Here is a 27,734-nt window from a genome sequence, read left to right as displayed (position 1 = left end):
AGTGGCTTGGGAAGTGATTAACAGTCCACCCTACCCATCCTGCAAACAAGGGAAGAGGCATTAAAAAAGGCAAATAAGCAGTGAATATTGGGGCTAATGGCCCTGAAATTCTATATGTTCTTTTCTGGTTTGCTGCCGTAACTTCAGCAGAACCTGCAGAGAGCCAGATAAAAATGCTGTTTACACTATTCCTCTGGGGGTTTCCACCAGTCTCCTGGCAGAGTTGCACCAAAACACTGGGTGAACCCACATAGAATTTCCAGGCCAATGGAGGCAGAGATTACAAATATCATCTGCATACTGGCAAGTTGCTTTGTATTTCAGCTTGTCATACTTGAGAGAGTTGCTTGTTCCTGTGGATCCTTGAGTAGAATTTTCCAACTCATGAGGAAGTTCTCAAAGCTTCACTCGCTGTGGTGTATTATAAAGATCTCAAAAGAAACCTGCGGATGAGGGAGGCCGATCCAGCTTATCCTTCAGTGCAGGGAAACCATGAGCTTTCTTTGGGTTTTTAGCAAATTCAATAAAATGTTGCAAACTTTCCATTTTGGGCACTTTACTATCACTACCAAGCATTCCCAGTCAGGCATAGCACAGCCAGATCCAGAATAAATCTTTCCTTCATACTGCCTTAGCAATGTGTTTTAAACCCAATCTTGGATCACCCACAACTGGGTCAGAATTTTTTCCATATACCATACAGCCATTCCTATGCCACTTCCTAGTTATTCTGACGATTTGTTGTTTATTTTGGAGAGTTTTGTGTTGTAGGACAATGGCAACTTGGTACTGAGTTGAGACTGCCCAAACTAATGTCTCACATGACAATGACAGGAAGTAGAGAGAGGTTTTCATCCAATTAGCCTATGCTGCATTCAAACCCAGTTTCCAGAGTGCTAACCTATTGCATCACTCAGGACGAATGAAAGACTGTAAATAAAACTCCCATTGTTTTGTTCGACTAAAGCAACAATAAAAGAGACAAAGCACAACATGTAAGATTTATGAAGGTCTCAACGGACTCAAACCCAGCTACAGCATGTCAACAGGCCATATATCGAAGTGTTGAACACTGCTTGGACTTTTTCCCAGTTAGGGGAAGCTTTAAAAAAAAGTTTTCCTCAGAACAGTAGGTCCATTTAAAAATAGCAACATGCTGTATTTTAGGCTTCAGTTACCTATCAACGCATGGGACCTAGCAGCCTTTCACAGGCAAAGTGTTTTGGAGCAACAGATTGTTGGTTGTTTAGTAAAATAGATAAAAGTACAATATTTGAACAAGATCGAGAGGTCGTTAGCAAAGTAAAGGGTCTACATCTAAAATGTTAACCATTTTTTTCTTTACAGAAAGTCAGGGAAATTGTTCACTTACTACCTCTGATTGAGAAGAGACATATATTTGGAAAGCAAATGAACTTGCAGCCAGTTTTCTTTGGGTGAGTTGATCATTTGAAGTGTGATCACATGTCCAGTTTTTTCACTAATAGGCACTGTAGTATTGGTTCAAAGGATTAATGCAGTTACAGAAAAATATATTCAAAGATTTATGCTCTTATTTCCACAAATCATTGGTACTGGTTAGCTGGAACCTTGGTTCAAATCAGATTTAAAATGTTGAGCTAAAGATTCCTTATCTCTTTGATTGCTACAAAGGTCCCATGTGGAATGAGTTCTGCCAGTCTTTATCCAGTCCGTACAAATTTTTCTAAAGCTGAGATTCACAAACAAATTTCTTAGCAATTCAACATTAACTGGCAGTAGTATTTGGAAAACCCACCAGATTAATAATTAAGGCAGCATTACATGTAATATTTTTAAGCGTCATTGAACCATGTGTTAACCAGCATCCATTTATCGTTATGTAATTTCAAGCTGGCCACTGTATTCTAACTCGAGGTTTGACTATCACAATAGAAGATTTAGTTCAGATACTGCTGAGATGTTACTCACCATGAATTCACAGCTCACATATGGTGTTATTCCTTTACCAGGCAGGTATCCAATGATCTATGAAAAGAAGCGCATATCACCACAATGCTCATGAATATTTATTTTATATACATAATAAGAATCAGAACTTCCTCTGCAGGACACAGCTTCTTTAATGCGAAGCACTAAGTAGAAAACAGGGAATTATAGACCAGTCAGCCTGAAGTCAGTAGTGGGGAAATTCTAGAGTCCATTATCAAAGATTTTATAGCAGAGCACTTAGGGAACAGTGATAGAATCGGACAGAGTCAGCATGGATTTACGAAAGCGAAATCATGCTTGACATCTACTAGAATTCTTCGAGGATGTAACTAGTAGAGTTGATGAGTGGGAGCCAGTGGATGTGGTTTATTTGGACTTTCAGAAGGCTTTCAACAAAGTCTCACATAAAAGATTAGTGTGTAAAATTAAAGCGCATGGGAGTGGGGGTAGTGTATTGCGATGGATAGAAAATTGGTTGGCAGACAGGAAACAAAGAGTAGGGATAAATGGGTCTTTTTCTGAATGGCAGTAAGTGACGAGTGGGCTACCGCAGGGATCGGTGCTAGGACCCCAGCTATTCACAATATATATTAATGATTTAGATGTGGGGACTAAATGTAATATCTCCAAATTTGCAGATGACACAAAACTGGGTGGGAGGGTGAGTTGTGAGGAGGATGCAGAGAGGCTTCAGGGTAACAGGGACAAGTTGAGTGAGTGGGCAAATGCATGGCAGATGCAGTATAATGTGGATAAATGTGAGGTTATCCACTTTGGTAGCAAAACCAGGAAGGCAAATTATTATCTGAACAGCTATAAACTGAGGGGAATATGCAATGAGACCTGGGTGTTCTCGTACACCAATCGCTGAAGGTAAGCATGCAGGTGCAACATGCGGTAAAAAAGGCAAATGGTATGTTGGCCTTCATAGCGAGAGTATTCAAGTACAGGAGCAGGGATGTCTTGCTGCAATTATACAGGTCCTTGGTGAGGGCACATCTGGAATACTGTGTGCAGTTTTGGTCTCCTTATCTGAGGACGGATGTTCTTGCTATAGAGGGAGTGCGGCAAAGGTTTACCAGACTGATTCCTGGGATGGCGGGACTGACGTATGAGGAGCGATTGAGTCGGTTAGGATTATATTGGCTGGAGTTCAGAAGAGTGAAGGGGGATCTCATGGAAACCTATAAAATTCTAACAGGACTTGACAGGGTAGATGCAGGAAGGATGTTCCCGATGGTGGGGGAGTCCAGAACCAGGGGTCATAGTCTAAGGATACGGGGTAAACCATTCAGGACTGAGTTGAGAATTTTCTTCACCCAGAGAGTAGTGAGCCAGTGGAATTCGCTACCACAGAAAGCAGTTGAGGCCAAAACATTGTATGTTTTCAAGAAGGAGTTAGATATAGCTCTTGGTTTTAAAGGGATCAAAGGGTATGGGACGAAAGCGGGAACAAGTTACTGAGTTGGATGATCAGCCATCATAATGAATGGCGGAGCAGGCTCAAAGGGCCGAATAAGAACAAAGAACAGTACAGCACAGGAACAGGCCATTCGGCCCTCCAAGCCTGCACCGATCTTGATGCCTGCCGAAACTAACACCTTCTGCACTTCCGGGGCCCATATCCCTCTATTCCCTTTCTATTCATATATTTGTCAAGATGTCTCTTAAACATCGCTATCGTATCTGCTTCCACCACCTCCCCTGGCAGCAGGTTCCAGGCACTCACCACCCTCTGTGTAAAAAAACTTGCCTCGCACATCCCCTCTAAACTTTGCCCCTTGCACCTTAAACCTATGTCCCCTAGTAACTGACTCTTCCACCCTGGGAAAAAGCTTCTGACTATCCACTCTGTCCATGCTGCTCATAACTTTGTAAACCTCTATCATGTCCCCCCTCCGTCGTTCCAGTGAAAACAATCCAAGTTTTTCCAACCTCTCCTCATAGCTAATGCCTTCCAGACCAGGCAACATCCTAGTAAACCTCTTCTGTACCCTCTCCAAAGCCTCCACGTCCTTCTGGTAGTGTGGCGACCATTAATATTCTAAGTGTGGCCTAACTAAGGTTCTGTACAGCTGCAACATGACTTGCCAATTTTTATACTCTATGCCCCGCCCGATGAAGGCAAGCATGCCGAATGCCTTCTTGACTACCTTATTCACCTGTGTTGCCACTTTCAGTGACCTGTGGACCTGTACACCCAGATCTCTCTGCCTGTCAATACTCCTAAGGGTTCTGCCATTTACTATATACTTCCCACCTGCATTAGATCTTCCAAAATGCATTACCTCACATTTATCCGGATTAAACTCCATCTGCCATTTCTCCGCCCAAGTCTCCAACCGATCTATATCCTGCTGTATCCTCTGACAATCCTCATCATTATCCGCAACTCCACCAACCTTTGTGTCCTACTCCTGCTCCTATTTTCTATGTTTCTATGTTTCTAAATCAAAGTCTCATGAAAACCTTTGATCCAATTCAAAAAATTATTCATGCTACAAAATGATTTTTTTTAAATAAGCTTTTTAGCTCAGATCAGTACACCACATCTCTGGACCTAAAGAGTAGTAAGATATAGGTTTTCACCCATGATTCTTCATATAATGATCTTATCTCAATGGAGATACTGAGCAAAGGGAAGGTATTTCTTTATAGGGAGGCAGAAATTAGCCAAAGACTTGGCAAAAATATCCTGCATCTATAGTGGCCAGTTACAGTGTGGCAGAGCCAAAAATACTGCAGCAGGTCACCTCATCCTCCTGAATAATGATGGATGATCTGAAAAGAGAGCAAAAAAATAATTTAATAAAAGGTAAAAAAAAAATACAATTAATATATTAAGTCTCTATTACTGAATGCAATGGTATATGGCATTTATCATATAGTTCCAGAGGCAACTGATAGAGCCATAGACTGGAATTTTAGAGGAAGCAAAGAAGTTTGCTAGAGCTCTTCGGGAGGGTTTAAACTAGTTTGGCAGGGGAATGGGAACCGGAGCTACGAATCAGTAGATGGGGTAGCTGTTGAACAGGCAGATATAGAGTGCAGAGAGTCTGCGAGGAAGGTTAGACAATTGACACGACAAAGTTGCAGCCAGTATGATGGGTTGAAGTGTGTCTATTTTAACGCAAGAAGTGTCAGGAATAAGGGTGATGAACTTAGAGCATGGATCAGTACTTGGAGCTACGATGTTGTGGCCATTACGGAGACTTGGATATCACAGGGGCAGGAATGGATGTTGGATGTTCCGGGGTTTAGATGTTTCAAAAGGAATAGGCGGTGGGGGGGGGGAGGTATAAGAGGTGGGGGAGTGGCATTGCTAATCGGGGATAGTATCACAGCTGTGGAAAGTGAGGTCGTCGAGGAGGGTTTGTCTACTGAGTCAGTATGAGTGGAAGTCAGAAACAGGAAAGAAGCAGTCACTTTATTGGGAGTTTTCTATAGACCCCCCAATAGCAACAGAGACACGGAGGAACAGATTGGGAGGCAGATTTTGGAAAGGTGCAGAAGTAACAGTGTTGTTGTCATGGGTGACTTCAACTTCCCTAATATTGATTGGAACCTCCTTTGTGCAAATAGTTTGGATGGAGCTGATTTTGTCAGGTGTGTCCAGGAAGGTTTCCTGACTCAATATGTAGATAGGCCGACTAGAGGGGAGGCTATGTTGGATTTGGTGCTTGGCAACGAACCAGGCCTGGTGGCAGATCTCTCGGTGGGAGAGCATTTCGGTGATAGTGATCACAATTCCCTGACCTTTACTATAGTCCTGGAGAGGGATAGGAGCAGATGGGATGGGAAAATATTTAATTGGGGGAGGGGGAATTACAATGCTATTAGGCAGGAACTGGGGAGCTTAAATTGGGAACAGATGTTCTCAGGGAAATGCACGACAGAAATGTGGAGGTTGTTTAGGGAGCACTTGCTGCGACTGCTGGATAGGTTTGTCCCGATGAGGCAAGGAAGGGATGGTAGGGTGAAGGAACCTTGGATGACAAGAGATGTGGAACAGCTAGTCAAGAGGAAGAAGGAAGCTTACTTAAGGTTGAGGAAGCAAGGATCAGACAGGGCTCTGGAGGGTTACAAGGTAGCCAGGAAGGAACTGAAGAATGGACTTAGGAGAGCTAGAAGGGGATATGAAAAAGTCTTGGCGGGTAGGATTAAGGAAAATCCCAAGGCGTTCTACACTTAAGTGAGGAACAAGAGGTTGGCCAGAGTGAGGGTAGGGCCGATCAGGGATAGTGGAGGGAACTTGTGCCTGGAGTCGGAGGAGGTAGGGGAGGTCCTAAATGAATACTTTGCTTCAGTATTCACTAGTGAGAGGGACCTTGTCGTTTGTGAGGACAGCGTGAAACAGGCTGATATGCTCGAACAGGTTGATGTTAAGAAGGAGGATGTGCTGGAAATTTTGAAAGACATTAGGATAGATAAGTCCCCGGGGCCAGACGGGATATACCCAAGTTTATTACGGGAAGCGAGGGAAGAGATTGCTGCGCCTTTGGCGATGATCTTTGCGTCCCCACTGTCCACTGGAGTAATACCAGATGATTGGAGGGTGGCAAATGTTATTCCCTTGTTCAAGAAAGGGAATAGGGATAACCCTGGGAATTACAGACCAGTCAGTCTTACGTTGGTGGTGGGCAAATTATTGGAGAGGATTCTGAGAGACAGGATTTATGATTATTTGGAAAAGCATAGTTTGATTAGAGATAATCAGCATGGCTTTGTGAGGGGCAGGTCATGCCTCACAAACCTTATTGAATTATTTGAGGATGTGATAAAAACACATTGATGAAGGAAGAGCAGTGGATGTGGTGTATATGGATTTTAGCAAGGCATTTGATAAGGTTCCCCATGGTAGGCTCATTCAGAAAGTAAGGAGGCATGGGATTCAGGGAAAGTTGGCTGTCTGGATACAGAATTGGCTGGCCCATAGAAGACAGAGGGTGGTAGTAGATGGAAAGTATTCAGCCTGGAGCACGGTGACCAGTGGTGTTCCGCAGGGATCTGTTCTGGGACCTCTGCTCTTTGTGATTTTTATAAATGACTTGGATGAGGAAGTGGAAGGCTGGGTTACTAAGTTTGCTGATGTCACAAAGGTTGCTGGAGTTGTGGATAATGTGGAGGGCTGTTGTAGGTTGCAACGGGACATTGACAGGATGCAGAGCTGGGCTGAGAAGTGGCAGATGGAGTTCAAGCTGGAAAGGCGTGAAGTGATTCATTTTGGAAGGTCGAATTTGAATGCAGAATACAGGCTTAAAGACAGGATTCTTGGCAGTGTGGAGGAACAGAGGGATCTTGGGGTCCACGTCCATAGATCCCTCAAAGTTGCCACCCAAGTTGATAGGGTTGTTAAGAAGGCGTATGGGGTGTTGGCTTTCATTAACAGGGGGATTGGGTTTAAGAGCCGCGAGCTAATGCTGCAACTCTATAAGGCCCTGGTTAGACCACACTTGGAATATTGTGTTCAGTTCTGGTCGCCTCATTATAGGAAGGATGTGGAAGCTTTAGAGAGGGTGCAGAGGAGATTTACTAGGATGCTGCCTGGACTGGAGGGCATGTCTTACGAAGAAAGATTGAGGGAGCTAGGGCTTTTCTCATTGGAGCGAAGAAGGATGAGAGGTGACTTGATAGAGGGGTACAAGATGATGAGAGGCATAGATAGAGTTGATAGCCAGAGACTTTTTCCAAGGACGGAAAGGGCTATCACCAGGGGGCATAATTTTAAGGTGATTGGAGGAAGGTTTAGGGGAGATGTCAGAGGTAGGTTCTTTACACAGAGAGTGGTGGGTGCGTGGAATGCATTGCCAGCGGTGGTAGTAGAAGCAGATACATTAGGGACATTTAAGCGACTCTTGGACATGGATGATAGTAGAATGAAGGGTATGTAGGTAGTTAGATCTTAGAGTAGGCTAAAGGGTCGGCACAACATTGTGGGCCGAAGGGCCTGTACTGTTCTATGGTCTATGTCTAAGTTCCATTGCCAGAACTGAAAGCGGGTCCCAAGCCCATGCAGGCAGAGGGCAGAACCGTGAGGGCTATTTTACTGGCGGTGGCAATTAAGAGGCTGCCACCAGGACCACCGTCCAATTGAAGACCTTTGTTTCAGAGCTGCCAGCACGATTGGAGGACCAGCAGCTTGGCAGTACCACTGATAGAGGTAGCCGTTCCTGAGGCTGCAGGGAGGAGGAGAGGGTGCGTCCATGTTGAGGCATCCTTGAAAGGTGGGTAAGGATTTTTTAAACTATCTGCCAGGGCCAGGCAGGCAGACCCTGGCGATCAGAGGGGTGAACCCTCCAGCAGTGGCATCGGAGCCGCAGTGGTGGCTGTAGTCGCTAAGGAGCCTCTCCATGAGCAATGGAGTGCCCAGAAAGGAAGCCTCCCATACCCCACTGGGAAGCTACTGGGAGGTCACCTCGATATGGTCTTTGCCATGCAGAAGAAGGCCATCCCGATGCCAGTAAAATGCCAGTGGGGGCATAAAGCAGCCATTAATTGGCCCCGTAATTGAATTAATTGGCCACTGGCATTCCCGCTTCTGGAAATATCCCGTGGCAGCAGGATGATGTCGGGCTTCCATCCCAACATCTTCTGCTGCCATTTTACAAGCCCTCCTGCTTCCCAGCCCATCTCTGGAGGACTGGTGAAGTTCAGCCTGTAGAATCAGTCCAGCACAGAAGGGGGTGATAGTTGACAATAATTGATAAATACAAAATGGATATTATTCTTTTATAAGACAGACACTTAGCAAATTCTAAGAACGAATTGGTAATTGGTAAAGTGCAGTTTTGTTCACCGGTAACACTGACTGAGTCAGAAGGGCATATATTCAAGCCCCCACTACAGAAGCTGAACATTTCTCTACACCAATATTCAGTGATTTACTCAGAAAATGTTACATTCTTGCAGACATTAAACCAAAATTCTGCAGTCTTTGGCCTCCTTGTCTCGAGAGACAATGGGTAAGCGCCTGGAGTGGCTATAAAGGCCAAATCTAGAGTGACAGACTCTTCCACAGGTGCTGCAGATAAAATTGGTTGTCGGGGCTGTTACACAGTTGGCTCTCCCCTTGCGCTTCTGTCTTTTTTCCTGCCAACTGCTAAGTCTCTTCAACTCGCTACGCTTTAGCCCCGCCTTTATGGCTGCCCGCCAGCTCTGGCAATCGCTGGCAACTGACTCCCACGACTTGTGATCAATGTCACAGGACTTCATGTCACATTTGCAGACGTCTTTAAAACGGAGACATGGACGGCCGGTGGGTCTGATACCAGTGGCGAGCTCGCTGTACAATGTGTCCTTGGGGATCCTGCCATCTTCCATGCGGCTCACATGGCCAAGCCATCTCAGGCGCCGCTGGCTTAGTAGGGTGTATAAGCTGGGGATGTTGGCCACCTCGAGGATTTCAGTGTTGGAGATACGGTCCTGCCACCTGATGCCAAGGATTCTCCGGAGGCAGCGAAGATGGAATGAGTTGAGACGTTGCTCTTGGTTGATCTACGTTGTCCAGGCCTCGCTGCCGTAGATCAAGGTACTGAGGACACAGGCTTGATACACTTAGACTTTTGTGTTCTGTGTCAGTGCGCCATGTTCCCACACTCTCTTGGCCAGTCTGGACATCGCAGTGGAAGCCTTTCCCATGCGCTTGTTGATTTCTGCATCGAGAGACAGGTTACTGGTGATAGTTGTGCCTAGGTAGGTGAACTCTTGAACCACTTCCAGAGTGTGATCGCCAATATTGATAGATGGGGCATTTCTGACGTCCTGGCCCATGATGTTCGTTTTCTTGAGGCTGATGGTTAGGCCAAATTCGTTGCAGGCAGCCGCAAACCTGTTGATGAGTCTCTGCCGACACTCTTCAGTGTGAGATGTTAAAGCAGCATCGTCAGCAAAGAGGAGTTCCCTGATCAGGACTTTTCGTACTTTGGTCTTGGCTTTTAGACGGGCAAGGTTGAACAACCTGCCACCTGATCTTGAGTGGAGGAAATTCCTTCTTCTGAGGACTTGAACACATGTGAGAGCGGCAGGGAGAAGATGATCCCAAACAGTGTAGGTGCGAGAACACAGCCCTGTTTCACACCACTCAGGATTGGAAAGGGTTCTGATTAGGTGAATATAAATTATTAAATGTACCCTTTTCAAGAAAAGTGGAAAAGTTCTCCTAGTGTCCTGGCTAAATTTGTATCCCTCAGCTGCAGCAAGTCACTAAGACTTCTGCAGCAGCACCTCCCAAAACCACAACCTCCACCACCGAGAAGGTGCATGGGGACACAATCCTCTCCAAATTCTCTTTCAAGTCTCACATTCTCGCTTGGATAGGTATCACAGTTCCTTCATCATCATTGGGTCAAAATCCTGGCACTCCCTACCTAACAGCATTTTCATCATGCATACTGCGGTGGTTCAAGAAGAACTCACCACTGCCTTCGCAAGGGAAACTAGGGGTCGGTAGTAAATGTAAATGTCTGCCTTGCCAGTGACACCCACATCTTGAGAAATAATGTTTTAAAAACCAACATGACCAAAACAGATTAACTGTTCATTTACTCTTTGTGAAACCTTCCCACGGGCAATTTGCCTACATTACAGCAATTACACATCAAAAGTAAAGCATTGGCTGTAAAGTGGTTTGGAACATCCTCAGGATATGAAAGGCCCTATATAAATGTACATTCTTCTTTCTTAATTTAATCAGCAGATGGTGTGTATGTCAAAGAGTCAACTTTCCTATATCCGACACTAGGAAATCACAAATCTATCAACATTCCAAGATTTATTGACACATACAAACAAATATCAACAAATCTTCTGTGAACACAAAACTGGCCAAGCACACCCTGACTACATGAGAAGAGCTAGAATGTTTACAACAATAACTTCTTGCATTTATATAGCATCTTTAATGTCGACAAATGTCTCAAGGTGCCTCTTGGAGAAATAAGGAAGGAGAAAAAAAAAGTGTCGAGCCAAAGAGGGAGAAATTAGGAGGAGTGATGCAAAGTCATAGAGGTGGGTGGATCTGAAAGGCAGAGAGGGAAGTGGAGAAACAGAGGAGTTGAGTGAGGGAATTTCAGAGTGCAGGGCCTCTGAGATTGAAGGCATAGCCAACAATGGTAGGGTGAAAGAGTGAGGAGGCACAAGAAGTGGGAATCAGAGGAATGGCGAATTCAGCTCAGGGACTGCAGGGCTGTAGGAGGTTACAGAGTTAGGGAGAGGGCAAGTTTTACTGAGATTTAAACACAAGTATAAGAATTTTAAATTTTAAGCATTGGGAATCAATGTATTTCAGGGAGGAAAAGAGTGACGGGCAAGCAGAACTTGATACAGAATAGGATACAGACAGCAGAGTTTTGAATGAGCTAAGTTTAAGGAGGATGGGAGGCTCACCAAGATCATGCAGCAGTAATGGAGTCTGGAGGTGGCAAAGGCATGCTTGCAGGTTTCAGTGGCAAATGGACTGCAATGGGGCAGAGGTAGATGACTTTATAGAGATGAAAACAGGCAAACTTTGTGCTAGACAGCCTGTGGGATCAGAAGCTCAGTTTAAAATCAAACAGAATGTGGAGAATCTGTTGCTGGGTGGTACTGAACATCCTGTGTCACATAAGCATTAGCTCTCCCAATGGGTCTTAGAGGATGTAACACTGCTATGGATGTCTTGTATAAATTGGAGGTAGACTTGGTGTAATGACCCTTTACGCTTAATTTCCTGCACCATCAATTGAACAGGATTAAGACCAGCTTGGACTAAGTTTTAACACTTGTCTGAGAACCCAGAAAATATGTAAAATTATATCTGCTCCTTTGTCTTATAACTGGAACAGTTACCTGGGCCAAAATTGTTCCCAGAATCCTGTCTCAGATTATCTTCCCCAGTGATGGGAAATAGACCTCTTACACCTAAAAATAGGCAGCTGGATTTTAAGAGCTCGCCACCAATGTCAGCGGCGAGCTCAGAAAATGGCGGGCTGCACGCCAAAGAGCCACCGCAATCTCCCACGCCGCGGCTCATTTAAATGGCGGGTCATCGAGATCACAGGTAAGTCTATTTAAATGTATTCATTTTATTGATTGGAATATTTTAATTGAGGTCCCGTCACCCAGTGGCGGGTGGGGCCACCACGGAGCCTCACTGCCACCAAGAGGATCAGCCTTACGGCATCAAGGTCCATGGCGGGCCTCATCCGGAGCTGTCTTCAGTACCCGCCCCCCTGCCACAGAACTCCAAGCCTGGGGAGCACAAAATCCAGCCCATGGTGTCTGCAAGTGTGAATTTAAATACATCAGTCAATCAGATAATCAGCAGGGTATTGATTCAGATTTACTTTTCCTATAGACCTATAGAAGCAACTGGGCCCATTTTAACACTTGACACATTGTGAGCAGTGGGTGTGCCGAGTACCCACCACCGCATTGTTGCTGCCACGATAGTTTGTTATCAATTGACTAGGAAAGTAGTGATGGCTCCCTGTATTCTCACTAAATGCCAACATACTCTGTTCATCTTCAGAAGAATGCAGGGTTTTCCTTCAGAGTATCCAAAGGTGGGATCTTCAATTCCAGAGCAGTTTTTCAGCATGGTCCGATTAAACTGACAAGCTAATCGTTCTTCACTTTCATCCTTCTCTTGCATGAAGTATTGCCCAGGAGAACACGGGATGTTCTTAATAGCCTGGATACTGTCGTTGTATGCTGTAATGAATAAAAAGAAAGTCACAGAAACTGCTAGCCTCGTGTAGTAATTGACAGAGGTCGGCAATGTGTCTGTACGTGGATACCAGTGTCGGTGGTAAACAATTTTGGGGTCCGTGACTGGTAATTTCAGTGATGAGAGATTTCCTATTGGCTTCTATGGCCTGTCTTTTAAAAAGAAAATGCAAGTGTCAGTTTCACAGCTGGCAGGTGCTGAAGCAGAACAGTGCTTTCCGAACTTTGGACAGATTCAGGGTTTTCCGGCAGGTTCCGATTTTTTTTTTAAAGTCCGCCGGAAAACCACAAAGCTGCCTGGAGTTTGGAAGCGCCGTTCTCACTCTCAGCAACGGTCAGAGAGAAAGTGAGAGGGGGAGAGAGAGTGAGTGGGGGTTGGGGGTTACAGAGGGAGAGTGGGGGAGAGAGCGGGGTAGAGGTAGGGAGGAGAGGACAGAGAGGGGGAAAGAGTGTGTGGGGGAAAAGAGAGAGGGAGAAAGAGAGTTGGGGGTTAGAGAGAGAGAGAGTGGGAGAGGGGGACAGAGAGACAGTCTATGCACAAGCAATGTGTATAGAGAACTGCCTGCAATAATGACCTAACATAATCAATATTTCTGTTCAGCCTTAGAATTCTGCAAAATTAGCAATTTTCCTTTCATATTCCTAAATACTCTATTGAAACACTGTTCCCTAACTACCAACTCCATACCTCTCGCTGGCAACAGTCTGAGATTAAAGCGGTCGGTTTGCACGCTCAGTGTCACATTTGACTCCCAGATGAGTTCCAACCTCATTCGTGCCATCATCAAGACCATCTATTTCTACCTCCGTAACATCGCCCAACTTTGTCCCTGTCGCAGCTCATCTACTGCTGAAACCCTCATTCATGCCTTTGTCACCTCTCGACTTGGCTATTCCAATGCACTCCTAGCTGGTCTCCCACATTTTATTCTCTGTAAACTTGAGGTCATCCAAAACTCTGCTGCCTGTCTTAACTCACACCAAGTCCCGTTCCCTTTTCACCCCTGTGCTCGCTGACCAATATTGATTCCTGGTCAAGCAACATCTTGATTTTAAACTTCTCATCCTAGTTTTCAGCTCCCTCCATGGCCTTGCCCCTCCCCCCTCCTCTCTCTCTAATTTCCTCCAGCCCCACAACCCTCCAAGATAGCTGCGCTCCTCTAATTCCGGCCTCTTGTGCATCCTGATTTTAATTGCTCCACCATTGATGGTCGGGCCTTCAGCTGCCTAGGCCCCAAGCTCTGGAATACCCTCCCTACACCCCTCCGCCTCTCCACCTCGCTCTCCTCCTTTAAGACACTCATTAAAACCCACCTCTTTGACCAAGCTTTTGGTTATCTGACTTGGTGACTTTGTGTCATACGTTAGTTTATAAAACTTCTGTGAAGCACCTTGGGACGTTTTATTATGTTAAGGTGCAATATAAATATAAATTCTTGTTGTTGTTGAAACTTGGAACCTATTATTACAAGTTTCATTGTTTGGCAATTTTAAAATTCAGATGATTGCTTATTGCTTTTGCTCCTAAAGAAGAAATGCAGAAACTTACGTTCAAGGAACTGGTGCAGGCTTTGCACATAATGTGACCATGTGCTCTCCTCTGATGAGTTGAATGCAATCGCGAATCCACCAAAATTTGGCCTGATCATCACTCCTAGGAAAATGGAAAGATTATTGGTAGTCCAGAGTTTCATCAAGCAGCTAATATCAAGGTCAGATCAAACAGGCAGTCCATCATTATTTCTAACTGCTCTTTATAGTAGCTTATTTACTCTTTACCTAATTTAAGGATTCATTTATTTAGGATTCAATCTGTATACATAAACTAAGACCATTTCAGTAACTGGATGAAAATAATTGCTTGCTCTTGAGCAATGCACTTGAAATGGCCTGAAGTTGATTGGTCAATGGTTGAACAACAAGGACAATGCAGTCTCTAGTCTTTTACTGTAGCTGTAATCTCCTGTGTTCCTTATGATTCAGCGCTCAGTAACATGGCCCAGAATTTTACACCCCCTCCCCCCACAAGAGGGGGCTGGTGGCGGCAGGATCGTAAAATTGAGTGGAAGGTGGGTGTTGTATGATCACTTTAACAGTGATGTCCCTTTAAGAACTCAGTATGCGAATGAGCTAAGTAACCAGGATGTAGTCATGTGACTAGAAGCCCTATTCACTGCATGGCAAAACCCTGGATGAAAGGTTCTGTATATAGTTTTCTCTGTATTGTACGTACTAGTTTAGTTGTTAATAAACGGGTTGCATCTGAACTGGAGGGGCACCAATATCCTGGGCAGGAGGTTTTCTAGAGCTCCTCGGGAGGGTTTAAAACTAGTTTGGCAGGGGAATGGGAACCGGAGCTACGGATCAGTGGATGGGGTAGCTGTTGAACAGGCAGATACAGAGTGCAGAGAGTCTGTGAGGAAGGTTAGACAATTGACACGACAAAGTTGCAGCCAGTATGATGGGTTGAAGTGTGTCTATTTTAACGCAAGAAGTGTCAGGAATAAAGGTGATGAACTTAGAGCATGGATCAGTACTTGGAGCTACGATGTTGTGGCCATTACGGAGACTTGGATATCACAGGGGCAGGAATGGATGTTGGATGTTCCGGGGTTCAGATGTTTCAAAAGGAATAGGGAGGGAGGGAAAAGAGGTGGGGGAGTGGCATTGCTAATTAGGGATAGTATCACAGCTGCAGAAAGGGAGGTCGTCAAGGAGGGTTTGTCTACTGAGTCATTATGGGTGGAAGTCAGAAACAGGAAAGGAGCAGTCACTTTGTTGGGAGTTTTCTATAGACCCCCCAATAGCAACAGAGACACGGAGGAACAGATTGGGAGGCAGATTTTGGAAAGGGGCAGAAGTAACAGGGTTGTAGTCATGGGTGACTTCAACTTCCCTAATATTGATTGGAACCTCCTTATTGCAATTAGTTTGGATGGAGCAGTTTTTGTCAGGTGTGTCCAGGAAGGTTTCCTGACTCAATATGTAGATAGGCCGACTAGAGGGGAGGCTATGATGGACTTGGTGCTTGGCAACGAACCAGGCCAGGTGGCAGATCTCTCGGTGGGAGAGCATTTCAGTGATAGTGATCACAACTCCCTGACCTTTACTAAAGTCATGGAGAGGGACAGGAGCAGACGGGATGGGAAAATATTTAATTGGGGGAGGGGGAATTACAATGCTATTAGGCAGGAACTGGGGAGCATAAATTGGAAACAGATGTTCTCAGGGAAATGCACGACAGAAATGTGGAGGTTGTTTAGGGAGCACTTGCTGCGACTGCTGGATAGGTTTGTCCCGATGAGGCAAGGAAGGGATGGTAGGGTGAAGGAACCTTGGATGACAAGCGATGTGGAACAGCTAGTCAAGAGGAAGAAGGAAGCTTACTTAAGGTTGAGGAAGCAAGGATCAGACAGGGCTCTAGAGGGTTACAAGGTAGCCAGGAAGGTACTGAAGAATGGACTTAGGAGAGTTGGAAGGGGACATGAAAAAGTCTTGGCGGGTAGGATTAAGGAAAATCCCAAGGCGTTCTACACTTATGTGAGGAACAAGAGGATGGCCAGAGTGAGGGTAGGGCCGATCAGGGATAGTGGAGGGAACTTGTGCCTGGAGTCGGAGGAGGTAGGGGAGGTCCTAAATGAATACTTTGCTTCAGTATTCACTAGTGAGAGGGACCTTGTCGTTTGTGAGGACAGCATGGAACAGGTTGAGGTTAAGAGGGAGTATGTGCTGGAAATTTTGAATGATATGAGGACAGATATGTCCCCGGGGCCAGACGGGATATACCCAAGGATATTACGGGAAGCGAGGGAAGAGATTGCCGCGCCTTTGGCGATGATCTTTGCGTCCTCACTGTCCACTGGAGTAGTACCGGATGATTGGAGGGTGGCAAATGTTGTTCCCTTGTTCAAGAAAGGGAATAGGGATAACCCTGGGAATTATAGACCAGTCAGTCTTACGTCGGTGGTGGGCAAATTATTGGAGAGGATTCTGAGAGACAGGATTTATGATTATTTGGAAAAGCATGGTTTGATTAGAGACAGTCAGCATGGCTTTGTGAGGAGCAGGTCATGCCTCACCAGCCTTATTGAATTCTTTGAAGATGTGATAAAACACATTGATGAAGGAAGAGCAGTGGATGTGGTGTATATGGATTTTAGCAAGGCGTTTGATAAGGTTCCCCATGGTAGGCTCATTCAGAAAGTGAGGAGGCATGGGATACAGGGAAAGTTGGCTGTCTGGATACAAAATTGGCTGGCCCATAGAAGACAGAGGGTGGTAGTCGATGGAAAGTATTCAGCATGGAGCTCGGTGACCAGTGGTGTTCCGCAGGGATCTGTTCTGGGACCTCTGCTCTTTTGTGATTTTTATATATGACTTGGATGAGGAAGTGGAAGGCTGGGTTAGCAAGTTTGCCGATGACACGACGGTTGCTGGAGTTGTGGATAGTGTGGAGGGCTGTTGTAGGTTGCAACGGGACATTGACAGGATGCAGAGCTGGGCTGAGAAGTGGCAGATGGAGTTCAACCTGGAAAAGTGTGAAGTGATTCATTTTGGAAGGTCGAGTTTGAATGCAGAATACAGGCTTAAAGACAGGATTCTTGGCAGTGTGGAGGAACAGAGAGATCTTGGGGTCCACGTCCATAGATCCCTCAAAGTTGCCACCCAAGTTGATAGGGTTGTTAAGAAGGTGTCTGGTGTGTTGGCTTTCATTAACAGGGGGATTGAGTTTAAGAGCCACGAGGTTATGCTGCAGCTCTATAAGGCCCTGGTTCGACCACACTTGGAATATTGTGTTCAGTTCTGGTCGCCTCATTATAGGAAGGATGTGGAAGCTTTAGAGAGGGTGCAGAGGAGATTTACCAGGATGCTGCCTGGACTGGAGGGCATGTCTTACGAAGAAAGATTGAGGGAGCTAGGGCTTTTCTCATTGGAGCGAAGAAGGATGAGAGGTGACTTGATAGAGGGGTACAGGATGATGAGAGGCATAGATAGAGTTGATAGCCAGAGACTTTTTCCAAGGACGGAAAGGGCTATCACCAGGGGGCATAATTTTAAGGTGATTGGAGGAAGGTTTAGGGGAGATGTCAGAGGTAGGTTCTTTACACAGAGAGTGGTGGGTGCGTGGAATGCATTGCCAGCGGTGGTAGTAGAAGCAGATACATTAGGGACATTTAAGCGACTCTTGGACATGGATGATAGTAGAATGAAGGGTATGTAGGTAGTTTGATCTTAGAGTAGGTTAAAGGTTCGGCACAACATCGTGGGCCGAAGGGCCTGTACTGTGCTGTACTGTTCCATGTTCTATGTTAAACCTTCTAGAGATCTTCAAAGAACTGGAATCTACCTACCTCATTGTGTTGCTTAAGATAAAACAAAAAAACTCATGATATGGTGGCAGCGGTGGGATAAGACAAGATATAAGCTTGAAGACCACATGTCATGCACCCCCCCCCCCCCCCCCACCGCCATCTGCCAAGAATGAGGCATATTAATTTTGTCATATGAACATTGATTTTAAACTGTTGCTGGAGCGAGGAAATGACTTGTTAAACAGATCAGTCATGCCTGGAAAAAACATTTTCATACTAACAGACAGCGCTTGGAGGGGCAAAGGGGCTATTCCCTGCTCCAATTTAATGTAGAATGGACTCTGAGCACCAGGCATTGTGTGTAAGAAGAGACATTCCAGGGTCGGCTAAGACAAGAGAATCCACAAACATGTGGTCAGACCAGCTAGTCACATGATTAACCTGCTTGGCAACCTGGGTTTTTCTGAATTGTACAAAGAGTTTGAACTAGAAAAAAAAGACTGTTTTCTCCTGGAGTGATAAGACCTCTCCTATCTGGACCCACTGAGGACACATGAACTTCAAGAGAGAAAAATCTCCTACACCGAACAAGGTTTAAGAAGAATACTGAGCCACAATGAAAAGCAAGACCTACCTACAATCGAGGACTTTACAGGAAGCTTGAAGAGCAGTAACTAAAACCATCTTCAGGTTTGATATTGCCTCAAACCTTTCCACTTTATTTTTTTTTTCATTTTTTTCATGGGATGTGAGTGTTGCTGGCAAGGCCAGAATTTGTTACCCATCCCTAACTGAATGGCTTACTAGGCCATTTCAGAGGGCAGTTGAGTCAACCACATTACTGTGGGTCTGGAGTCGCATTTAGGTCAGACCAGGTAAGGACAGCAGATTTCCTTCCCTTCAGGACATTAGTGAACCAGATGGATGACAATTGATAGTTTCATGGCACTATTATTGAAACTAGCTTTCAATTCCAGATTTTTAATTAGTTGAATTTAAATTCCACCAGCTGCCATGGTGGGATTTGAACCTTTGCCCCTGGATTATTAGCCCAGTGACATTACCACTACACCACCATCTACCCTCTTCTGTCTCTATCTGCATGTGTGTATTGCATATGCATGCTAGTGTGGGCGCGTCACATATCCGTAGGCATTAACTGAATTACAGTTTAAGTTTAATAAAGTTCAACCATTTTTCTTTAAACCCAAGACAACCTGTTTGGCTAGTTTCTTTGCATTGTAATTGGAAGTTAGTGAACAAGGATTCACTAAGGGGGAGCTAGAAAAACAGTGTTTAAAATAAAACCCTGTTACGGGAAGACCAGGTGAAGGCTGAGAGGGAACCCTAGATCCCTTTCTCACCTGATCGTAACACCATGGGTAAAACAGCAAACAAGTAAAGAAACATTAAAACAAGTACCTGAAAAGAGTGAAAGAAAGCTACATACCTTGGAGGGCTGTGAAAAGCTCCATAGAACGGAAGCATGGCTGAAAAGCAAGTGATCAGGTGAGTCATTGTGCTGACGATTGATAAATCCTGGGTTTAAAAAAAAGCCTTTGAAGAGTTTTTAAAAAAAATCATTTTCTAAAGGCTTCGTGTAAGTGAGAGGATAAAAGAGGGAAACCCTGAAAATCGCGCAAACTGAAAATAAAAGTCTGATAGTGAAAAAAAGCATAGGAAAATCCCGAACACAACAGTCTCCATTAAAGCAGTCAAGCTGAAAAAAATCATTAAACCAGTCAAGTGTGAAGAAGATAAATAAACTCTAGCAAGAAATAGCAAAGGGGTAAACCTGTGAACTGCCTATCGAAAAGCTGTGTAAACACGCAAGTGATGTGCTGAAAGGGAAAAAACAGACAACACTGTCAAGCACACTCCGTCAAACCAGCTAGCCTGAAGCAAAGAACTTCATAAAGGTGGAACAGCGCAGTGTTAATAAAACAAGTTTTAAACCACAAATAGGAAAGTCATAATAAGTATACACAGCTGAAGGCACACACAGCACTGAACAAAGTTAAATATGGAGCAGAAACCAAAAGAACAGCAGAAGGATGGATATAAAATTTCCCAGCATGAACTGGAAAGCCATTGATATCCTATCCGAGTTTAAATTTTTTAAACAAAGAATGCAGTTATGCTTCATAGACCAAGTGGTTGCAGAATTAGAGAAGCAGGCTGTGAAAATACTGACAGCAGTTGGAAATGAGGGGTTATACAGAATCAATACCTCTGGCTTATCTGAAGAGGACCAGAAAGATCCCGCAAAGATATGAAAGTGCTAGAAGGTCAGCTTCGGGTAAGAGTGAATTTTAGAATTCATCGCATCACAACAGCCACACGAATCAATAGATCAATTTGTCAGTAGATGCCGTAGTAGGGGCAACGGATGTGATTTTTCAGAAACTGAGCTGTCAGAGCGAATAATGGAGTTGGTGATTGTCCCCATTTCAAAAAGACTACTTGGGGGGGAAAAAGAAAGGTGACAGCATTGATGCACTGCTTGAAGATGGCAGGAAATAGGAAGCCATTGTAGCTGCACAACAGAATTAGCAAATACTAGTTGCAGCCCACAGTATTGGCACGGTGACCAGGTCACAAAAAGCAAGCAAGCTGTGTGGCAAGTGTGTTTTATCCCACTCAGTGCAAAGTTGTCCTGCATTTCAAGATCTGTGCAAGGCGTGCGGTGCAAAAAGGCCCGCCTATGCAAGAAATCTGGTTCCAAAGACGCAGCCAGAGGTCACAATAGGACACAAACAAATAGAAGACCGGTGCAACAGCGGCACAGAGAGCGCCAGAGACCTGCGTAAATGCAAGCAGATACACCAAGTCCACAGCAAAATAGACTTAAGACAAGACTCAGAGTGGAGCAATTCTTAGGCATTTCACATTATGAACTTGACACATTGGGCTGAATTTTATAGACCCCCCCCCACCCTCCCCCCGACATCGGGGGTCGTGCCTCCTGGAGAAGCCCGCCACGGGCCTCGACGCCGGAAAGGCCCGGCCCCATATTGCCTGCGGCGGCGAGGCCTCGTGTTGGCCCCCCTGCCGCTCAGCAACAGGCCCAACATTTAAATATGTATTTAAACAAATGAATTAATTTGAATTAATTACTTACCAGCTTCCGCCGTCAGTCCTGGTGTGATCCCCATCTGGGGATCCGAGGCGGAACACCGGTGGAGAGGGGGGAGCAGGTAAGTTTTCAGGGCTGGGGGGGAAAGAGGGGTCAAACATATCTGATTGGTCTAGGGAGTGGTGGGAAGGGGTAAAATTTAAAGTTTATGAACTTTGGGGAGGGAAGGTCAGGAGCATCAGGTAAGTGTCTTTGTGGGGTGGGGGGGGAAAGAGGGCAAGTAATGAATTTGATGGTCATTGGGTGGTGGGAGAGGGTCGGGATAACTATTTTTTAAAGTGTTCTTTTTATTTAAATATTTATATTAAATGGAAGGGCTCGAAGCCCTTTAAAAATGGCGTTGGCGCCTGACGCTATTGCCGGGGACAGACCGCCTGCCCCCTCCACATCATCGGGGGGGGGGAGGGGGGGGTGGGGGGAGGCAGTCCACCCCGGCCATTTAAATGAGCCGCCGCATTTAATATCGCTGCGGCTCCACGACTTGCGGTCCACACGGATGGACCGCTATAGTTCACATCCGTCGCCAATTACGGAGACTGACATTTAAAATGCAGCCTATTGTGTTGATGAAGTCAAACAACTGGAAGTTTTTGCTACTATTAATATTATGCGCCAAAGAAAGTTGGAAAACGCACACTCAGGACCAAGATTGGCACGGGAGCAAGTGCAAATATCCTACCAATCCGAAACCCGAAGGATATATACCGGGGTCATAGGTAATGATACAACCGACAACTGCAAAGTTAACTACATACGATGGGACACCCATCCCGCTCAGTGGCACACTAACAATGCAATGCAGCTATGGCAAGTCAGCATGGAAACTACAAAGATTTTACCAGGTGGATACAAGTGGAGCAGCAGTAGCAGGACTACCAGTGGGTAAGGACCTTAATATTGTGACTATCCACGAGATCGCCAGGGTACCCGCATTGAGTCAGTCCAGGACTTGCAACAAATGTACTCGGACAGGTTTGACACCATGGGAGATTTCAAAAGTGATGCCGTACTGCACCTGAGGATGCACTCCATGTGTCTAGCTCTTGATGCCTGAGGTTGAGTCACAGTTCTTCCAGGATCTCAATGGTCCTGGTTTGAAGCGTATCAGCCCCCTCTCAGAGACCCCACACCAAGAGAATGAGGATCCAAATTCAGATGCTGAAAGTTCTTTGTCAACAGGCAGAGTTTTTTTGTGCTCAAGTGACACAGAAGAAGAGATTGACGTTGTAACCATTGAGAAGCAAAAGCTGGCAGTGATGGGCATTGCCAAGGGGAAATCTCCAAGGACTGGAAATCGCTCGCAGACTCTGGCCAACATCAAACGGTGCAGTCTTGAAATCCAGCAACAGCACAACTGTGCCTCATCCTTACCTCTGCTCTCTAGAGAACTGCCAGCACCAGAACAGACAGGTATCTCCATGAAGCCAAGTACTCCTCCCCCAACAAGTCCTCAACTTTGAGCCCCAGGCCTTCAGATGCAGAGGATGATGACAGGCGAAGGGCACAAAATGTCCTGAAGAGGCAGAGGAGGAATGAGTTAAAGCATTGTCTGATGGCTCTTCAAGATGAGGTCCTTGAACTTTCCAAGAATGACAAGGCCTCAAAGTGGTCAGCCTGAGGAGAGCAACAGAGCATCTTAGCAGGCAGAGCAAAAGAAACTGAATGCAGAAAGGGAGAAACTTCAGAAAAAACAGCAACAGCTTAGATGCAAATTCTCTGAGATGCAGGAGACACTGCTCGAAACACAAGGGAGAATGAAGGTGGTGCATGACCGACATGCAGTGACGGAACAACAGGACGAACACATATTGACAACATGTCTGCAAACCAAAAACAGCCAAGAGTGAAATCCACATCCCCAGAAGGTTTTACCAACAAGAGCTGGAAGAGTTGTCAAACCACTGAAACAATATATGGATTCTTAAGCTTCTGCGCTCGTCAATTTCACAATCCCTATCTTTATACTTGTAAATTCTATAATCTCTATCCCTGTATAACTAATTTTGGTATTGTCCAATTTTGTGTTTTTACGTGTAGCATACAAGACTTATCTTTGTAAAGAAAGGGGATGTTGTATGGTCACTTTAAGAGTGATGTCCCTTGAAGAACTCAGTATGCTAATGAGCTAAGTACCAGGATTTAGTCACGTGACTAGAAGCCATACTCACTCTGCACGGCAACATCCTGGACAAAAGGTTCTGTATATAGTTTGCTTTGTATTGTCTGTACTAGTTTAGCTGTTAATAAACCTTCTAGAGTTTAAGGAACTGGAATCCACATACTTCATGGTGTTGCTTAAGAAAGCACAAAGAAACTCATGACAGTGGGGAGTGCAGTTCATGATGCCTTCCCGTCCCACTGCAGTTTTACGAGGGGCAGTGGCAAGAAATGGTCCGCCTGCCCCAGGCCTATCAAGACCTTTTAAGTGCCAATTAACTGCTGCTTAAGTGCCTCCTCCCCTGCCAGTGGTAATTTACCAGGAGCCAACTAACGTCTCCCAGGAGGCCGCACAGTAAAACCTGGCAGCCTCCTGATTTGGGCACCCTATGCCCCACAGAGGGCCCCCCCCATGGCCCAACCGCCCCCACTGCACTACACTCCCCACCCCCCAAAACGACCCCCCCTTACCATGCCAGGACTTGGCTGATTGTGCCCGGCGAGGCCCCAGACACTTACCTTTGTTTTCAGGCTGGCATTCCTTTTGCTGTTTCGGCTGGCTGCTGCTGGGACTGAGAACTGCCAGCTCGCTGATTGGCCAGCAGCTCTTAGAGGTGGGACTTCCTGCCACAGAGGGGCGGAAGTCCCACTCGAGGCCAAATAAGGGCCTGAGGCACGTATAATCCTGGCGTGACTCCTAGGCCCGGTGGAGGTGGGCTTGCCCCCGACCTTTGGGCCAGTGGTTGGGGCCTCCCGCCCAATGTAAAATTCCGGCCCTGGTTAGGTACCTGGATTGTTGATTCTGTCGCGATATCTTGGTGTATATGGACTGATTGTTGTTAGCATCCCATACAAGCACAGAGAAAACATCCCAGCCAGAAAGGAATACAAGCAGAGGTAGAAAAATAAAATAAGTGCTGCAAAGTAAACAAAAAGATATTCATGTCAGTAACAAACGTTTGCACTAATTGGTCCTTTTCAGGAAACAATACATTATTGTCCAATTTTTCCCAACCATTATTCTCTCCTTCTGGTCTCTACTTGGATTATGCACTTCTTGTGATCAGTCTGCCCCCATACCTCTTCCTGCACCACTTTTCAGTTGATAGGTGGTATGCACAAACAGCCCAGAGAAAACACTTACCCTTTCCCTTGAGGAAATTCTCTAGGCTCTAGTCACCACATTACCACAGGTCATAGCTGAGTTTAATGAGTGAATGGGATACGGAATCAAAGCTGCATCCCCAGTCTAGAGCTCTGAATTGATGCTCCAATGCATTGCATCACAACACTGCCAGGTCCTCACTCTTTATAACCAAAGTTGTTGCAATTATCTCTTTTATTAGTGGATTTTCAATATAGCTGGAACATTTCAATGAGGATAAACCATGATTTAAAATAACAATGCATTCTTGGAGTGCAGGTATCCCTGGCAAGGCTGGCCATTTATTGCCCATCCCTAGTTGCCCTGAGGTGGTGGTGGTGGGCCTTCTTTTTGAACCACTGCAATGTAATGGTTTGATAGAACTGAATGGTTTTCTCGTTCACTTCAGAGTGCAGTTATGAGTCAACCATACTGGTATGGGACTGCAGTCACATACATAAGATCATAATTGGAGCAGGAGTAGGCTATTCAGCCCCTCAAGTCTGCTCCACCATTCAATAAGTTCATGGCTGATCTGATTGTGGCCTTGTAGACGACCACCATCCAACCCGTGAACTGTATGTAACCTGGTTAGTGGGGAAAGTAATGTGCGCAGCTAAAAGTGGTAAACAAGTCCACAGCAGGGAAGTAGGGATGTGCTGAGACAGCTATGTGGTGTAACTAAACTGTTAAAGGGGAAGTGACTGTCGTGAAACCTGCAAGGTGGTCATTAAGGCATGTCTAAACTTACTGCTAAATTTGTAACAGATGTGAGCTGGTTGCTTGGAGACTGGGGGTTGGTGGAGTGAAGTAATGCCTTGTTATCAGACAAGGGCTGGAGAACAGAGAACTAGCTATGCAATGTGGTCAAAACTTAAGCGATGAAGCTACCAAAAATAAGTAGATGTCAAAACTGGTGAAAGGTTGACCGACTGGCTGACATAGAGCACCCGTGGTGTTAGCAACAGCTGACTGACCAATCACTGTACATCGAGTAGTCAGGTGCAGCCCATCCCGAGTTGATCATGCGGGTAGCATGCACGAAACAGGGTATAGGAAAGCATGCTCCAAAGTGCTGGCTAGCTAGCTCAGGACTAAGTAGTCTGATCAACTACTTGGAGAATCAGAAGGGGAGGACTGATCATCTGCTCCGTTCCAACGCTTGGAAGAACCTAAGTGAGCTAGCTTACGTGGACTCGTGAGTATAATCTCTGTTGAAGATAAGATTTTGAAACGCTGAATAAACGTGCTATGCGTGAACAATAATTTGGTAGTCGAGTCATTGATGCCCAGAGTAAACCTCCGAACCAGTAGTGGGGATAGACTACAGCCTTAACCCCACTTTCCTGCCTGTTCCTCATAACCCTCGGCTCCCTTGTAGATCAAAAATCTGTCTAACGCAGCCTTGAATATGACCCAGTCTCCACTGCTCTCTGGGGTAGAGAATTCCAAAGATTAACAATCCTCAGAGAAGAAATTCCTCCTCATCTCTGTCTTAAATGGGAGACCCCTTATTTTTAAAATTGTGCCCCAGGCTAGACCAGGTCGAGGTGGCAGATTTCATTCCCTAAAGGACATCAGTGAGCCAGTTGGGTTTTTATAACAATCCAACAGCTTCAAGGTCACTTTTACAGAGTACAAAAGCAAAATACTGCGGATGTTGGAAATCGGTTCTGATGAAAGGTCATTGACCTGAAACGTTAGCTGGGGTTTTCTCTCCACAGATGCTGCCTGACCCGCTGAGTATTTCCAGCATTTTCTGTTTTTGTTTCACTTTTATGGAGGCCAGCTTTTTATTTAGGTTGTTCCCATTGACATGCTTTTATGAAATGCTTCCTTACATGGTAGGAAATAATTTATCTTTCCTTGCCTTTTTCCTCCTGAAGGCCTGGGTAAAATCTTGAACTCACTTTGCTGGGCATTGAAGGTACAAACTGTTTTAGTTTAACCATCAAAACCTCTATGATAAAGAACTCAATTAATGCCTCAGGTTTCATTTTGGAGATTATGATTATTATATGGTGAAATATATCATTATTAAGATTATCAATCTAGATATACACACACATATATTTAGTTGTATATTTATCTATAAATATATAAAAATGTTGGGGTTCAATTTCCACTAGAATTCTCCTGATTGTCTGCTGTAATTGTGACAGTAGATCTGAGGAAACTCCAAAGGAACAATTATATCTCAGTATTGTCATGGAGCTGTTTTTTCTCCTCTGTTTAAAACAGTGTGCCTTTAACTCTGAGCACAGTGTGCTAGCAGCTGCACCTGTTTCCTGGGCCACAGCAGGAGAGACAGAAGGTCACATGGTGTACTGCAACTTTTAACTGTGGATAAAGACAGGCTTCAACCAGTTTGAACTAGAGTCTAGCGAAGCGTGTTCTGAAGAAAGAAGCTGTCTATCTCGCAGCAGGAAAACCTACATTTATCTTCAGGTTCTGTATTGCCTAAGGAGAGAAAAAAACCCTGGAAAAAAAATTTGCTTTCAAGATTGACTCTGTCATTTGTTTGTGTTTGTTGAAATTCTCAGTAAAGTTTCTACTGAAAAACTACCAATTTTAGAATCCAAATAGATCTGCGGCTATACTCCTTGTTAAAAGAACCATGTGACGCCTGCTGCGACTGAAGTGCTTCGAATGCCTATCTATTAAAAGACTGTTTCGTCGAATTCGCCTGGAGACTTCGAGTGGCATCTGATCGTTCTAATCTGGGACACCTCACCAACCAGGAATGTAACTCAAAGGACTTACAACCCAGATACTTATTTTGTTCCTAAGAAATATTATTTTTAAAAACCGGTTAACCATTGTTAGTTTTTGAATGTATGTTTGTGTGCATGGAGGGGCTTAGGTTAAATAAGAAGTTATAAGGTCTTTAGACATAGGTTTATCTTAATAGTATTAAGATTTGGTTTATTAATAAATAGTTAATTTGTTGTTGTCTAAAAATACCTGGTTTGGTGTATTTTATTCTGGAGGTTAATAAAGCGTTTAATTTGGCTGATTTCTGGTTAGGTGGGAAAACTTTAATAATATGCTGCACCCTGTGGAGCAATGGTACTGAATTGACAGTGCATTACTCCCGCCGCGATCGTAACAGTATATATATCCTATCTGTCACAATTCCACTGAATATTTCAATGTCACAGACCAAAAAGAATATAAATAAACAAAAGCAGTCATTTGGAATGTATTAGGTCTCCTAGTACATGAAAATATCATAACTGACAGAGGAACCAAAATGGCATTCATCCCTAAACTGACCACAACATAAAAAGAAGCAAAGCCAGCATTCTAA

The 27,734-nt window shown here is 44.9% G+C and overlaps 1 protein-coding gene across 1 annotated transcript in view; it reads right to left on the bottom strand.

Moving 5' to 3' along the window:
• atp1b4 (ATPase Na+/K+ transporting subunit beta 4) overlaps positions 1 to 27,734 on the bottom strand; it is a 67,947-nt gene that overhangs the window by 13,095 nt on the left and 27,118 nt on the right. Inside the window, exons 3-6 of the mRNA XM_068047918.1 lie at positions 24,069 to 24,197; positions 14,225 to 14,329; positions 12,464 to 12,660; positions 1,951 to 2,007 (exon numbers count right to left, since the gene is read on the bottom strand). Coding sequence (XP_067904019.1) covers positions 1,951 to 2,007; positions 12,464 to 12,660; positions 14,225 to 14,329; positions 24,069 to 24,197 — 488 coding nt within the window. The remainder of the gene's footprint in view (positions 1 to 1,950; positions 2,008 to 12,463; positions 12,661 to 14,224; positions 14,330 to 24,068; positions 24,198 to 27,734) is intronic.

The sequence above is a fragment of the Heterodontus francisci genome, chromosome 15 (assembly GCF_036365525.1).
Source record: "Heterodontus francisci isolate sHetFra1 chromosome 15, sHetFra1.hap1, whole genome shotgun sequence".
Classification (NCBI taxonomy): Eukaryota; Metazoa; Chordata; class Chondrichthyes; order Heterodontiformes; family Heterodontidae; genus Heterodontus; species Heterodontus francisci.
Note: the sequence above shows the minus strand (reverse complement) of the source record. Positions and strands in the feature narration are given on the sequence as shown.